Consider the following 14,781-nt stretch of genomic DNA (forward strand, 5'->3'; position numbering starts at 1 on the left):
TGGTCCTTTAACCCAAGCCATTTTGTCTATCCTAAGGTGAATTATTTCTCCAGTATCTCCCTTGTTGCAGATTTACTATCCAAAGAAAAATACTTTCAAATAAGGAATAAGGATCAGGTAAGTTCCTGAAAAGCAACAGGAAAACCTTAGTCAGATTTTCTTGAAGAGGATCCTGTCATTTGTAGATTTGATAAGCCATATGCATGTGGGTTATTGAAGAGGATCCTGTCATTTGTAGATTTGATAAGCCATATGCATGTGGGTTATTGAAGAGGATCCTGTCATTTGTAGATCTGATAAGCCATATGCATGTGGGTTATTGAAGGGCAAAAATCAGAAAGGAGTGACCCGAGTGGGAATCAAACAAACCACGATTTAATCTAGAAGAGTGCAATATCATGTCACCCCACCAATAGGATTCTCTACAGTTAACTAGATATGGGATTACAGGGTAGGAGAGTGCTGTTAACATAAGTAGCGGCGCTGAGGTCATAACTGACTGTGAATAATGAAAGTTGACTTTTTGTTTTTGAGGTGTCTAGGTTACCTGGTGAAAGTGACCAGCAGGCAACTGGGGAGAGGTCAAAATTAGACCATTTTAGAGTCATCAAAAGGGAGATGAAAATTGAATCTCAAAAGCATATAAGGCAAATTTGTATCTAGGGGATAAGAAGTAAAAGGAAAAGCTGAGAAAATACTTATTCAGAGAGGAAGAAGATTCAAGAGAGTGGTACGATCAAAGATGAAAAAGACTAAAAATATACTATTTGTCGCGGGTAATGATATTTGGGCCCTATGGTTTATCTGGGAAATGGATTGCATTACATAATCTGAAATTCATTCTTCAAAACATTACAGTCCAAGACTCATGTATGAGGAAACAGAACGTTGGTTGGTTTTGATGTCAACTCAAGAAGTCAGTTGGTCATGAAGAGAGCTCTCTGATGCCAGCGGCTCGGCAGGCTGAGACAAGAGGATCCCGAGTTCAAAGCGAGCCTCAGCAAATTAGTGAGGTTCTAAGCAACTCAGGGAGACTGTCTCTACATTAAAAAAATAATGGTTGGGGATGTGGCTCCGTGAGCGCGGGGTGCGGGGTGAGGAGCAGAAGCGCGAGGGCGCGCTTCCTGTCTCTGCCCCGCGCGGTGGCGCCTCTCCCTCGCCCAACTCGGGTCCCTGGCCCCGCTCGGGTCGGACTCAGCTCCCATCCCCGCTCATTCTGCAGCGATGTCGACCGTAGCAGGTAGTGCAGCCTACTTCCGGAAGGGCAGTCTGTTCTGGTTCACAGTCATCACCCTCTCCTTTGGCTACTACACGGTAAGAGCAATGGCCACCCATCCCGGGAAGGGAGCGAGCGCTGCAAGGTGGCAGGACCTGCCCGCAGGGAGGCCGCGCAGGCGCAGTCCCGGCCCCGGCGCGTTTGGAGCGGGCGGGGAGAGGTTGAGAGCTGGGGAGGAGATGCGGGCGCATTAGTCTGTCAGCAGGCCTTGGGCGGGTGCTCTAGGCTCTGAGAAACCGGCTCGCCAGGCTTTCCCTAAGTGAAAGCAGGCACAGCTCCCCACCCGACGACTCAGTGCCTAGGTCTTTCAAGATGGTGGTGGGGAAGTCGCAGGCCGGCAGGGATGCTACCGCCTACTTCCGTACTGCCAGACCCTGGCCCTCGTTGGTCACAGCCCTGGGGCTGGGATACTTCTCGGTGAGGCGCGGGGCGGGCGGTGGATGGGTTTGGGCCCACCAGGCCCTCGTAGGGTCAGGGATGCTGTGGGAATGAGGTTTCTGCGCACGCGCCCCTGACGGTTGCCTACGTTACTGGTGTAAGCGGAAGTTGGTGGGTTCTTGGGAAGATTTCTGCTTTAGAGAGCTTCTGCCCTCGCGTCCAAGTTGTTGAGACTTAACCGAGTCTGAGCCTCTCACAAAGAGTGCAAAAGTCAAGTTGACAGACTTCCATAGGCCTGTCAACTCAGGATAGAATTTCCGGAGCAGAGTGTTTGAAGCAGTTGGAATTGCTTAGAAAATGGGGGTAAACCTAAAGAATGGGTATGATTAAGTTGCTAAAAAGGGATAAACAGGATATAACTAACTGGGTATAGATGTGGCAGCAAGAAAGCACTACAGAGGAAGAACGTCTTTTGTCTAGTCGAGAATCTGCTTAAAGTGTAATGGGAAAGATGCTAGGAAATAGATCAGGGGCTAAATTGGTATAATTATGAAGGAAGGCATAGCTATTTGGATATTGCCCAAGAGATTCTGCAGATTGGGGATTCTCATGTCCACGGAGTTTGGTGTCAAGTGTGACCACCTCTGTCCTGATTTCCCCATATGCAAAATTAAGGCATTGAGTTGAAGTTTTTCAAAGGTGCATTTCTGATATACTGTTTTGACTCTCTATTTAGATAAAATATAAAGGGAGGAAAGTCTTGGGGACTTCACATTGGGATATTGTGGAGCTGGTAGATACTGAATCTTGTTTGCTTTGGTTTGGTAAGATGCAGTGATAATTCATGCTTTATTTTAATTTTGTATGTGAAATAACATCTTGGGAGAGAGTGTTTCTCTTGACAGAGATGAATGGAACAATAAATTTTGGAGCTGTTGACAATTCTTAGAAAAAAACTAAGCTGGTAGAGATTACAAAATAGGCTAAAGAAAGGTTGATAATTTTACTACAGAAGCCGTATGTGTTGAACCAGTTGGTATTATAACTTCACAAAGTGGATCTTACCTATTTTCCTTCTCTGTGCAGTAGAGCATTTCCAATTTTAGAAATACACAAAAGTGAAAGAAGAGAGAGGAGTTTTACATTAAATGGGTGTTTGACTTAAGCTATAGTTCTTCAATAAAAAGCTAGTCAAGGAACATACACAAAAAAAAAGTTTATGACCTCTATAAAATCATGTTTTGCTGAAATTCATTAATAAGATTAGGAATTAGCCACCCTGGGCACTGAGTCTGATAATAGTTTCCTGTTCATAAACATCTCAGTTTAGTTGCTTTTATAAATTAGAAGTCACAATGGAGGACCAAATGAACCTGTTCAGAGTTTCTTCAGTCTGAGTTGTTTTTGTAGAATCCGTATTACTTCATAGTTGCTCTCAAAAACAAATAAATAAATAATTGCTGATCTTTTAAATGACCTAAAAGATACTCTGTGCTTCTGGCTCTTTTCCAGTGGGTTGTCCTCTGGCCTCAGAGTATCCCTTATCAGAGCCTTGGACCCCTGGGCTACTTCACTCAGTATTTGGTGAACCACCATCACAGCCTACTGCGAAATGGGTAAGGAGGGCCACAGAAACTAGTTGTGGACATTGCATCCCTGGTCTCCCTGGAGACCTGGAAAACCTGCAGTTGCCTTTAGATTTCTAACAGTGGTGCTAGTTCACATTAGGACACCTTTCTTTTTAAGTTTTCTGTGTTAGATTTCCTCAGTTGATAACTGTTACCTTAAACTAGACAAAACTGTTTTTTTCCTGATTCAGGTATTGGCTTGCCTGGCTGATTCACGTGGGAGAGTCCTTATATGCCATGGTATTGTGCAAGTAAGTCTTTGTAACAGGTCTTTGTCACCTTTCTCATGGTGTTTAATGTAAGTTGAGAGTAGCCACATTTCAATAATTTAAATACTTGTAGACTGAGAGCACTCTCATAGTAGATCTAAATCCCCATACCTAGTACTAAACCTGACATGGAGTACTCAGTAAATGTTTGATGAATTAGTTATTTAGTTATCTAATTGAGATGACTTTTGTTGTTTTAAAAACTGTGTACCCCAACTAGAACAAAAGGTTAAGCTTCCTTCTAGTTTAGAAAAAAGAGCTAAGTTATTGATGTAGGCCAATGGTTCACAGTCCTGGTTTCACAACTGAGTCATCTGAGGAGCTTTTACAAAATACGCATGCCTGGTTTCCAGACCCAGAGATTCTGATCTGGTAGGTCTTGCTTCAGACATAGGAATATGATCTTTCTTAAAGTTACATATATAATTCTGGAGCACAATACAAGTTAAAAACCCCTAACTATACCCTATATATCAGATGCCAGTGTAGGTTAATACTGTCTAAAAGTACCAGAAAAACAAATCTCTTTACATTTTGTGCTTTGCATAAACATATACATAAATTATGATACAAAGAATAAAATGATTATTGTTGTATTACTTCTAAAAGTACAAAGTGGGACATTGTATTACTACTATATTTTAATAATAAAAATAATTGTCCTCTGTGGCCTTTGACCTCTATCTCCCCAGACCTGTTGTTTAACCTCAAGTCATGTGCCATGAACTGGGCTGTGGCTTGGTAAAATAAAATAAAATAAAATAAAATAATAAAACAAAATAAATATAAAATTTAAAAATATAAAATAAGTAAAATAAATAAAATTAAAAATATTAAATAAATAATAATAAAATAATTGATCATGTGCATACTATGGGAGAAACTGCTAAGTGCATTTAATAGATTACAGTGTTCTCTCTTCTTGTTATTAAATACACTGGACTTTCTACCAGAGGAGCAGAAAGCAACCATGTTCTTTTCACCCCTCTCCAAGCAAATTTACCCTATCGATTTTTCCCTGTCTCTCACTATAGCCCTGGGTGAAACTCAAACAGATCCGTAGGTTTTCTAGTCACTACCTATAATTGTTCACTCTAATCTAGTCTGTTTATTAAAACTATAAGCTTTTTCTAATCCATAATGTCAGCTCTTATCCAACTGGGGCTCAGGAGACCGCTTGTGGCCTCCTTGGAATGGTAGGAATGGTTAGGGGGAAAAGGGCCCAGTCTCCTGATCAGGTATCTGGGTGTATCTGTTGCAAACTCAGTGTGGATCCTTTTTATTTAGAGGGGCTTTGGTTGAATTTGGAGGAAATCACTCACCAGTGTGGATCTCCCTTTGCATTTCCTTTGATGGTTTCTCCTGGTGCCCCCTCCAGTGCACCACTTTGCAGTTTTATCTTCAGGACCTGTTTTGGGAAAGACTTTTACCCTTTTATTGAGATCACATCTCTGCTTCAGTTGGGCCTTTCAGGCAGGGTTCCTTCAAAACCCACCCAGGTCCAGTACCCTTCTAAAAATTTGAAAATTAAGGAATGAATAAATTAACTGTTGATATATATCACCTTGTTACCTTCAAAACTAAGGAACTAATTTATACTTCTAACAAGAGTGTAGGGCAGGCCTGTTTCCCTACCCCTGCCCCCACTAACACCTCTGTTGGGTGTCGGCCCTTTTCTTATTCATCTATAGATACTTTTTTCTTTTCCCCCTGAATTTAAATACTTTGTCCCATAGATGTTTTGCAAATATTCTTTCTCTGGGTTGTTCTACTCTGTTAGATCTTTTGAAAAATAGAAGTTGATCAGTATAGTCAAATTTATTAATTTTTTCTTTATACTGAAATGATGAAAATATTCTTTTAACAGTATCTTCTAACAGTTTTACAGTTTTGCCTCTCAAACTTATACCTTCAATGTACCTGGAACTGATTTTTGTGGGGAAAGAGGTTTCTAATGTCATCTTTTTCCATATGGATGCTCAGCTCTCCCATAGCTATTTGTGAATATGTTCAATTTCCATTGATGAGCTCCATCTTATATCATATGTACATATGCGTATGGTTGTTTCTCAGCTTTCTGTTTTGTTGCATTGGCCTGTTTGTTTGTTCTTGGGACAACATGGCACTGTCAGTAGTGGTGGTTTTATGATCATTGACAACTGATAAACCACATCCTCTCACCTTCTTGTTCAAGAGAGAGCCTGCTCTTGGACCTTTACACATTTTTATCCTTGTCATGTGTTGCAAAAGCAAAAATCTAAACCTGTTGAGATCTTTATTGTATCCACCATGTGAATTACTTTAAAGAGAACTGATGTATCTCCATTCCTGCATCTTCTAAATACGAACTGATCTGTCTCCATTTATTTGAATCTTCTATAATATATCAATAAAGTTCTATATTAAGAGTTCTTACACATTCTGTGTTTATTCTTGTTTGACTCTGTCCAGCTGTTTTACTTTCAGATGATATTATAAATGACTTCTCTTCCTTTTCTAATTATTTGATGGTAGTCTGTATGGGGATAGTCAATTTTTATATATTACTCTAATATCCAACAACCTTGCAAAGTCCATTTATTTATTTATTTAGTCCATTTACTAATTCTAATAGTTTTCTAGGTATACAATTGTGCCCAGATAGTTGCATTTCCTTTTTTCAGTTTTGTGTGCCTTTCATTTATGTTTCTTTCCTTTATGTGCTGGCTATATTTGCAGGAGAGTGCCAAATGAAAGTGGTGGTAGTAGACATTATGCCTGGTTCCTGATCTTAAAGAAAGCCTTCTGTGTGTAACATGTAACAGGAATTGTGTTTATCCTGGAGTTCTGTAATCTCTATTAAATTTAGGAAGTTCCATTGTATTTCTAAGTTTGCTGAAAAGTTTTATTAAGAATGGGTGTTTAGGGGCTGGAATGGGGCTCAGTGGTAAAGTGCTTGCCTGGCACATGTGAGGCACTGGGTTGGATCCTCAGCACCACCCAAAAATAAGTAAATAAATAAGATAAAGGTATTGTGTCCATCTACAGCTTAAAAAAAAATTTAAAAGAATGGGTGTTAAAATTTATCAAATGCTTCTTCTGAATTTATTAAGAGTTTTTTTTAAATATTTTTAGTTGTAGATGGATGCAACACCTTTATTTTATTTATTTTTATGTGGTGCTGAGGATCCAACCCAGTGCCTCACATGTGCAAGTCAAGAGCTCTGCAACTGAGCTACGACCCCAGACCCTTATTAAGAGTTTTTATGGTGCTTCTCTTTTAAATCTGTTAGTGTAGAAATTCATATGCTCTTACATGTAAAGTTTTGTTTTAAATAAAAAGTCATCCACATGAAATTTATATTACAGATGAGACTTTAGCAAAGTTTCCTTCAATTGAATAAAAATTTTTTTTTCATTTTTCTTTTGGGTTTTGTTTTAGGCAGTTTAATTTGAAAGACTACATGAGCAGGTATTTATTACTACTATGTACCAAGCTCTTTCCTAAGCACTTTGTGTATATTATCTTACCCATCACTTCAAAACTTGATGAGTTAGACGCTACTATTCCTATTTTGCCAGGTCACAGCTAGTGTGTGGCAAACTAGGATTGTCGTCTGGTCTGTCTTCAAGACATTTGCTCTGAAGCCCTGCTAGTGCTGTTTACCCTATCCACTGTTAAGATTCACATGAGAAATAGTTATATAGTACTGTACCCCAGACAGTAGCCAGACTGTTCCTAGGGAAGTGTACCATCTGAGATGCATTTATCAGAAAACAAGAGAGATGAAAAATAAATGAACTAATCTTTCATATTCCAGAGAAAAACAGCAAAATAAACCTAATGAAAGTAGATGGAAATTCTAAATAAAAAACAAATAGAAGTCAAAAACCTGCATAAAACCATAAAATTAAAATTCTGGTGTTTAAATTTTGTCCTTTCTTTTTCAGGTATAAAGGAATCACAGACAGTCGGGCTCAACTACTCTGGTTCCTGCAGACTTTCCTCTTTGGGATAGCATCTCTCTCCATCTTGATTGCTTACAGGCCAAAGCACCAAAAACACAGTTAAAGGGGTTACCCAAAACTTTCTCTCCACTTTTACATTCAGACTCTCTTTTTGGGAGTGCCGTGTTTACTTGATGATCTTTCTATATTCTAGAAGTATCTGTCCTACAAAGGTATTTAAGACCCTCTCATTATTCATTTTTCTCCCATATGCTCTGGTTGAGCTTGAGTAGATTAGTTGTTACTTAAGAAAGAAAGAAGAAATTTTGGCTTTCCAAGTTCTGCAGAAAACCTGAGTGGAGCAGACTTGCAGCCACCCACTCTGAGACCCTTGGCTGTGCTGGTCCCTTTCTGTCTTCAGGGCTGAAGCAAGTACTAGAGTTGTGTGCTGGTGAACCTGTGCTCTGTTTCTAAGAAAAACATCTCTTCTAATTTTGCCCCCGTCTTTCTGAACCAAAATAAAACAGCACTTCCACAATACATTTGTTAGACACCTGTGAGGCAGGATCAGATCTTCTCAACTGAGCACTTGCATAAAAGCCCAAAGGACCCACTGAGAGCCAAGAGCCAGAGGGCCAGGGCACATTTCCCTGATGCTGCCAGCCAGAAGTGATCCTTCCCAGCACAGGACCCCAGGAACACAGTGCTCCGTGGGATGCAGAATCTGATGGCCACTGCTCGATTGCCCCTTCGACTCAGGGCCACAACGTAGGCAGCTGTCCTTTTCTCCTTGGCATTGGTCCCCACCTGCACATCAGCAGTGGTGCTCCTCCAGTGTTACTGAACAAAGGAGGCAACGTTTCACTTTCCACTTGTTCTGAACCATTCATTCCATGTACCCTCATCTCATAGGAAAGCTCAGGATGACTTCAGTAGTGGTGCCACCTTTCTGTGGGACCTCTGGGGAAACTTAGATTGTCCCCACTTTCCTATTGTCTGTCACTTTCTTCATCCAGCCCTAGCTTACTCAGTCACTTCCACATTCCTGTCTAGAGATCCTAGCCTGTAGGTTATCAAGCTGGTTACCTCCTCCCTGGTTAATCTGGATGTACCTTATTACCACTGGCTGTTGGGGAGAGAGGTCCCCTATCTCTGTCCCTTTAATTTGTCCCTAAGATGATGCTGTCATCCTTAGGAGCCATTAGGGCTCCTCTGGAGAGCACCTGCTTGTTCTCTGGGGAATATTCCTCATTTCCCTTTGTGATACAGTGGGCAGGTTGTTGTGTTAGCAGACATTTATGAGAACTCTCCCCAAAAAGAAAGCCCCCATGAGAGATCATGAACTATGAATTGCTTTAGTGGAGATAAATTTTTTGCAAATGTATCTCAGTCTTTCCTGATCTTTCTCTTGTGAGTAGAGGATACTTCTTAGTAAAAGAAAAAGATTTTTGACCAGGAATTAAGCATCATGGAGATCCAACCCAGATTTTTGTAAAGCATGGCTATCTCCAAATGGAACTAATAATGACAGTAATACTGGTGGTGTCCAGAACAATATGGCAGATGATTGAATGAAATGGACTAACTCGAAAAAATGCTGTGACTGTTTCTCCAATCAAATGGTTTTTTCTTTTTCTTTCTTTTTTTCTTTTTCTCAGTAGGCTCTAAACGGAACTGTTTGTATGGTTCAGATATCAGTTTGTTTTTCACTGATAAATGCAGAATGCCCTGGTTGTGGGTTATGTAGTTCTCCGCTCCTGCGTGCTCGCTGAGTCACTGGGTTGGACACCAGTGTCTCTTTTTCCCTGTAGGATTGTTTCCTCTTTGTTTCTGTTTTCATTCAGTATTTGGTAGCATCTGTGCAGCAAGTGAAGTGTTCTGGTATTTTTAAAATGCCAAACATAAAAAATCCTATAATCTTATTTGTGGTATTACTGTGGCTTAGAACCAAAAGGGATCTTAGTAGATGCTACAAATACAAAGTGTATTTGTATGACTCACACGAAACCATTTGCTATTTCAAAATATTTTCAAACATACTTTCTGGGAAAAGTCTTGTTTCCTGATATACACATTCCTTCCCTAACCTTAACCCTAACCCTAACCCAACACAAAATTTAAATCTAACTTGAAATTTACCCCTACACCTAAACTTATGGAACCTTAAACTTCATCCCAACGTCTCCCAAAGAGAGGCAGGACTCTGGGCCTCATGTCACCCCCTTCCCCCACAGCCCAGAAGTTTAGAAGTAAGTCTGTGAGGCAAAAAGTAAACAGAAAAATGGAGACATCATGGATCTGCATTGTAGTCATGGTAGTGATATAGGAGAAACAGATCTATGTTGAGTTGGGATGAGGAAAGGCCAGAGACATCTTCATGGAACAGGAACAGACTGAACTGTTTTCTTACCAACCCAAAAGATTTCCAGAGCATGTATAGTTTAGAAGAACAAAAAAGAAAGAAAAATTGACCTCACAACTTAATAACAGATCAAACACATAAACTAACCTGTCTTCCATTCACATGTTCACGAATCCAAGTCTGAACATGTTTTATAAGTCATGGTGTTAACACAAAGCCTTGGGTTTAAAAGGTTAAATTCTCGATGTGTTAAGAGGCTTTTTAGGAAAACAACTTGCCCTTATGTCTTTACATTGAACACACAGAACAGAGAAGTTAGAGGATAGAGTACAATTGCAATTTTATCTTGCTAAGGTCCATCCTGTTGTTTCCATAATTAAAGCTCTGAATTTGATGGCTTGGTTTATAAATACCATTTCCCTTCCCTTTTATTGCCAGCACAGAGGGAAAAGTGCTGGAAGGAAAGCTGAGTAAAGTGTTGGTATGATGGTGGAAGTCTCTGCAAGACTTTTTGTCTATAATGACCTGTCTATAAGTCAGGTTTCCATTTTCATCCAGACTAGACAATGAGAGTCCAAAGTCTTTGCCACCTGCTTCTCAGGACACTAATATTCAGGATATTCAAAGAGTTAAAAAAAAAAAAAAAAAAAACACCAAAAAAAATGGGCTAAGGAACTAAACAGACATTTCTCAAAAGAAGACATATGGTCAAAAATAAATGAAAAAAAATGCTCAACATCCCTAGTAATTAGGGAAATGCAAATTTAAACTACACTGAGATTTCATCTCACTCCAGTCAGAATGGCAATTATGAAGAATACAAGTAACAACAAATTTTGGTGAGGATGTAGGGAGAAGGGTGTCCTTACACATTGCTGGTGGGAATGCAAATTGGTGCAACCACTCTTAAAAGCAGTATGGATATTCCTCAGAAAACTAGGACTGGAACCACCACTTGATTGGGTTATCCCACTCCATATATATCCAAAGGACTTAAAATCAGCATACTAAGTGAATCAAGACAGGCCCAAAAAATTAAAGGCCAAATGTTTTCTGATATGAAGAAGTTAATCCAAATAAGAGTAGGATGAAAAAATAATAATAGGTCAGAGGAGTAGACAAGGGGAGGAAGGGAGGGGCATAAGGAAAGACAGTGAAATGAGTCTGACCTAATTTTCCTATGTACATATATGAAGATACCACAGTGAATCTCACCATCATGTACATCCACAAAACACTCATTTAAAAAACTATAAATGGCAGAAAAATGAGTAGTGGGAAGGGAACAGGGATTAGGAGGAAGAGAAAATACCAGGGACTGAATTAGAACAAATTATGCTCCATGCTTTTATAATTATGTCATAGTATATTTTATTATCATGTATAACTAAAAAGAACCAACAAAAAAAAGATGAAATGGAAACTTAGTTTTCATTGTGTACAATTTTATGTAGTTCTTTACCCATCTAAATATTTTTTAACTGTATAATTAAAGTATATTCTCCAAAAACATTTTTTCTCTTTATGAAGAGATTTGTACACTGATTCCACAGTGGACATTTGAAAATGCTATTCAATTGCTACTGGATCTGCAATATATATATATATATATATGTGTATATATATATATATATATATATATGTGTGTGTGTGTGTGTGTGTGTGTACTGAGGATTAAACCCAGGGGTGCTTAACTCCTGAGCCACATCCCCAGCCCATTTAGGGATGGTCTTGCTAAGTTGTTTAGAGCCTTGCTAAGTTGCTGAGGCTGGCTTTGAACTCAGGATCCTCCTGCCTCAGCCTCCCAAGCCGCTGGGATGACAGGTGTGTGCCACCAAGCCTGGTGTTGTATCTGCAATTTCCAAGAAACATATTAAGATGGCTTCTAAGATACCAAAATATTCAGTACTTAGGAATACATTGCACCAAGAATGTGGAGGGTCTCTACACTGAGAATGAAAATCATGATGAAAGAAGTTGAAGAAGATACAAATGCTCCATGGCATTAATCTGAGCAATGATTTTTGGATATGACCTCCAAAGAACAGGTAACAGAAGTAAAAATAGACAGGATTTCATCAAAGTAAAAAGCTTCTGCACAGCAATGGGAATTCACAACAGAGGGAAGAGACAACCTTCAGAATGGGAGAAAATATGGGCAAAGCCATACACCTGATAAAGGGTTAATATCCAAACCATGTCAGGAACTCAAACTGAATAGCAAAAAAAAAAAAAAAACAATAAATGGGGAAAGCCCCTGAGTAGATAATTTCAAAAGAAGAAAAAAGTCAGATGTGGTGGCATAATGCCTGCAATCCCAACAACTTGGGAGGCTGAGGCAGGAGGACAGCAAGTTCAAAGCCAGCCTCAGCAACATAGCAAAGCCCCAGTTAACTTAGCAAGACCCTGTCTGAAAATAAATAAAATAAAAAATATCAAGGACGTGACTCAGTGGTTAAGCGCCCCTGGGTTCAATCCCCAGAACAAAAAAATAAAAAAGAGAAAAAAAAAAAAAAAAAAAGCCTCCGCTCTTGGTAGCACAAGCCTGTAATTGCAGTGACTCAGGAGTTTGAAGCAGGAGGGTCACAAGTTCAAGTCCAGCTTTGGTAACATAATGAGACTTTATCTCAAAATTAAAACTTAAAAATGGCTGAGGATGTAGCTCAGGGGTAGAGCATCCCTAGGGTCAATCCCCAGTACTACACACACATGAAAAGACAAACAAATGGCCAACAGATGTGTGAGGAAATGCTCAAGGTCACTAATCAGAGACGTGCAAACTGAACCACAATAAGACATCATCTCATACCAGTTAGAAATGGCTATTACCAAAATGAGGAATGTTAAGCATTGGCAAGAATGCAGAGGAAGGGAAACCCTAGGACACTGCTGCTGGGAATGTAAATTAGCATACCCACTTGTGATAAACAGTACGGTGGGTCCTCAAAAAATTAAAAATAGAACTAGCATGACCCAGCAATCTCATTACTGGGTATATATCCAGGGGAAATGAGATCAGCAATGTCAAAGGGACATCTGCACTCCCACGTTTTTTTCAACGTCCCTCAACAGATGAATGCATAAGGAAAATGTGTTGAATGAAATTCAACATAACATATTCTTATGTTATTCATTATGTTGAATGAAATGTCAGACACAGAAAGACATATCCCTCATGACCTCACTTACACGTGCACTCTAAAAAAAGTTGAACTCGGAATACCCTGGAGGTTACCAGAGGCTGGAGAATGTTGGTCAAAGGATACAATTTTTCAGTTAGATAGGAGAAATTAAGTTCAAGAGGTCTGTTGTACAATATGGTGACTATAGTTATTAACAATGTATTGTGGACTTGAAAATTGCTAAAAAGAGATTTTTAAGTGTTTTCACAACAACGACAACAAAAATATATATATATATTATATATATATATAAAGTGACTTTATTTAGCCTGATATAGTTATTTCACAATGTACACATATTTCAAAACATTATGCTATATACATCATACATGTGCACAATTTTTGGGGGGGTGAAAAATAATATCTTTATTACAGAATAAATAAAATTGTTTATTATAAAGTTCACATTGAGGGTACCATATATAACAAAGACAGGAAAAAGACACACGACTTTAATTATAATAAAGTCTGATTTTTTTTATAGTGCACACATACAAAGAGAGGTTACTTTATTTTTGTCCCTTTTATGTCCTATTTTATTTTTTAAGGTAGGACATTAAAATTTTATTTTGAAATTATCTCTGACCACAACAATAAAATTTAACAAATATTCACTAAACAGTCTTACCCTGTCATCAGCTGTAGAATACATACAGTATCATAGAACTGGCCACTAGGATTAAAATCTCTAGAATATATTTCATGATAAGTGGTGACAGCAGCATCTCACAGAAATTTTTACATTCATATATACACAGTCCACATTCAACCATTTTCACATATTTTCAGCACACACAATTGTAGCATATTACAGTCACGTGTCTAAGTTGTTGCTCGATAAAAACCCAAGCCACTGCCCAGACAGTAGCAGTTGAGTATAATTACAATTAATTTCATATATGTCCATGGCAGAGATGTACAAACCCCTAAGAAACAAAGAGTTCACAAATACTCGTTTTTTAAATGCTACCCCAGTAGTATGTTGGGCAATATTAAAACCTTTATGAACCAAATCAGATTTTTAAAAAGTCTTCTGCTTACCAGAAATATTCTTGATGAAAAAAATTACAAAAATGAAAGCTCTCTCTAAAATAATTCACACTTGTATTTTAATATTGCAGTATGGCCCAATGCTACTGATGCCTAAAGTGTTTTCTAACATTCTGATGGAGTCACTTAATATGACTCCAAATCATCCATTAAGTTTAAAAGTGGCTTAAGTGCTTTGCACCCATATTGTAAAAATCCCTGGCCATCCTTACTAGAGCCAGGCATATATAAAAGGGATGCACTTTGGTTCATACCAAATGCCCTGGGATTAATCACACTATAAAATTAAATGCTTTGAGGTAAATTTTTACCAATACAGTTAATTTTTGTCTAGTGTTAGCATAAAAAAAAAATCCTTTAAAAAAATCAGTCTGATGTTAAGATACAACAAAGGACATCTTTAACCCCTTAAACACAGGAATTCCCTGTGTAACTAGTCAATGGTTATCTTGTTCAACCCCTGATGGTGATTTATGCCTTCTGGTTTCTATAAAGGCCTGTAACTAGATAGTTAAGACAGATGTATCTTTGCAGAGGTGGGTTCCATCCTTACTGTCAGGCATACTATTTTAGATAATATGATGTGTAAGTTTTTACTTATATTCTATTTTAGACAAAATGATGAAACCCAGCAAATAACAGGAATGCACTAGTTATAAGAACTTGATATTTTATAGATGAAACAGATCCAATCATCCATCCCTTCTCT

At 38.6% G+C, this 14,781-nt stretch overlaps 1 protein-coding gene across 2 annotated transcripts; it reads left to right on the forward strand.

Annotated features, from left to right (window-relative positions):
• The first annotated feature begins 1,085 nt into the window (after nucleotides 1–1,085).
• On the forward strand, nucleotides 1,086–9,517 carry TMEM254 (transmembrane protein 254). Of its 2 annotated transcripts, none has more exons than XM_079138749.1 (4): nucleotides 1,086–1,314; nucleotides 3,167–3,270; nucleotides 3,474–3,533; nucleotides 7,482–9,517. In XM_079138749.1, exons 1-4 carry the CDS (start codon nucleotides 1,225–1,227, stop codon nucleotides 7,600–7,602), a joined length of 375 nt encoding a protein of 124 aa, XP_078994875.1. In that variant the 5' UTR covers nucleotides 1,086–1,224; the 3' UTR covers nucleotides 7,603–9,517. The 2 variants fall into 2 exon arrangements, with proteins under 2 accessions (XP_078994875.1, XP_078994874.1); XM_079138748.1 differs by lacking the exon at nucleotides 1,086–1,314 and adding an exon at nucleotides 1,411–1,693.
• Nucleotides 9,518–14,781: the final 5,264 nt, after the last annotated feature.

This window comes from Sciurus vulgaris, assembly GCF_902686455.1.
Source record: "Sciurus vulgaris genome assembly, chromosome: 4".
NCBI classification, from domain to species: Eukaryota; Metazoa; Chordata; class Mammalia; order Rodentia; family Sciuridae; genus Sciurus; species Sciurus vulgaris.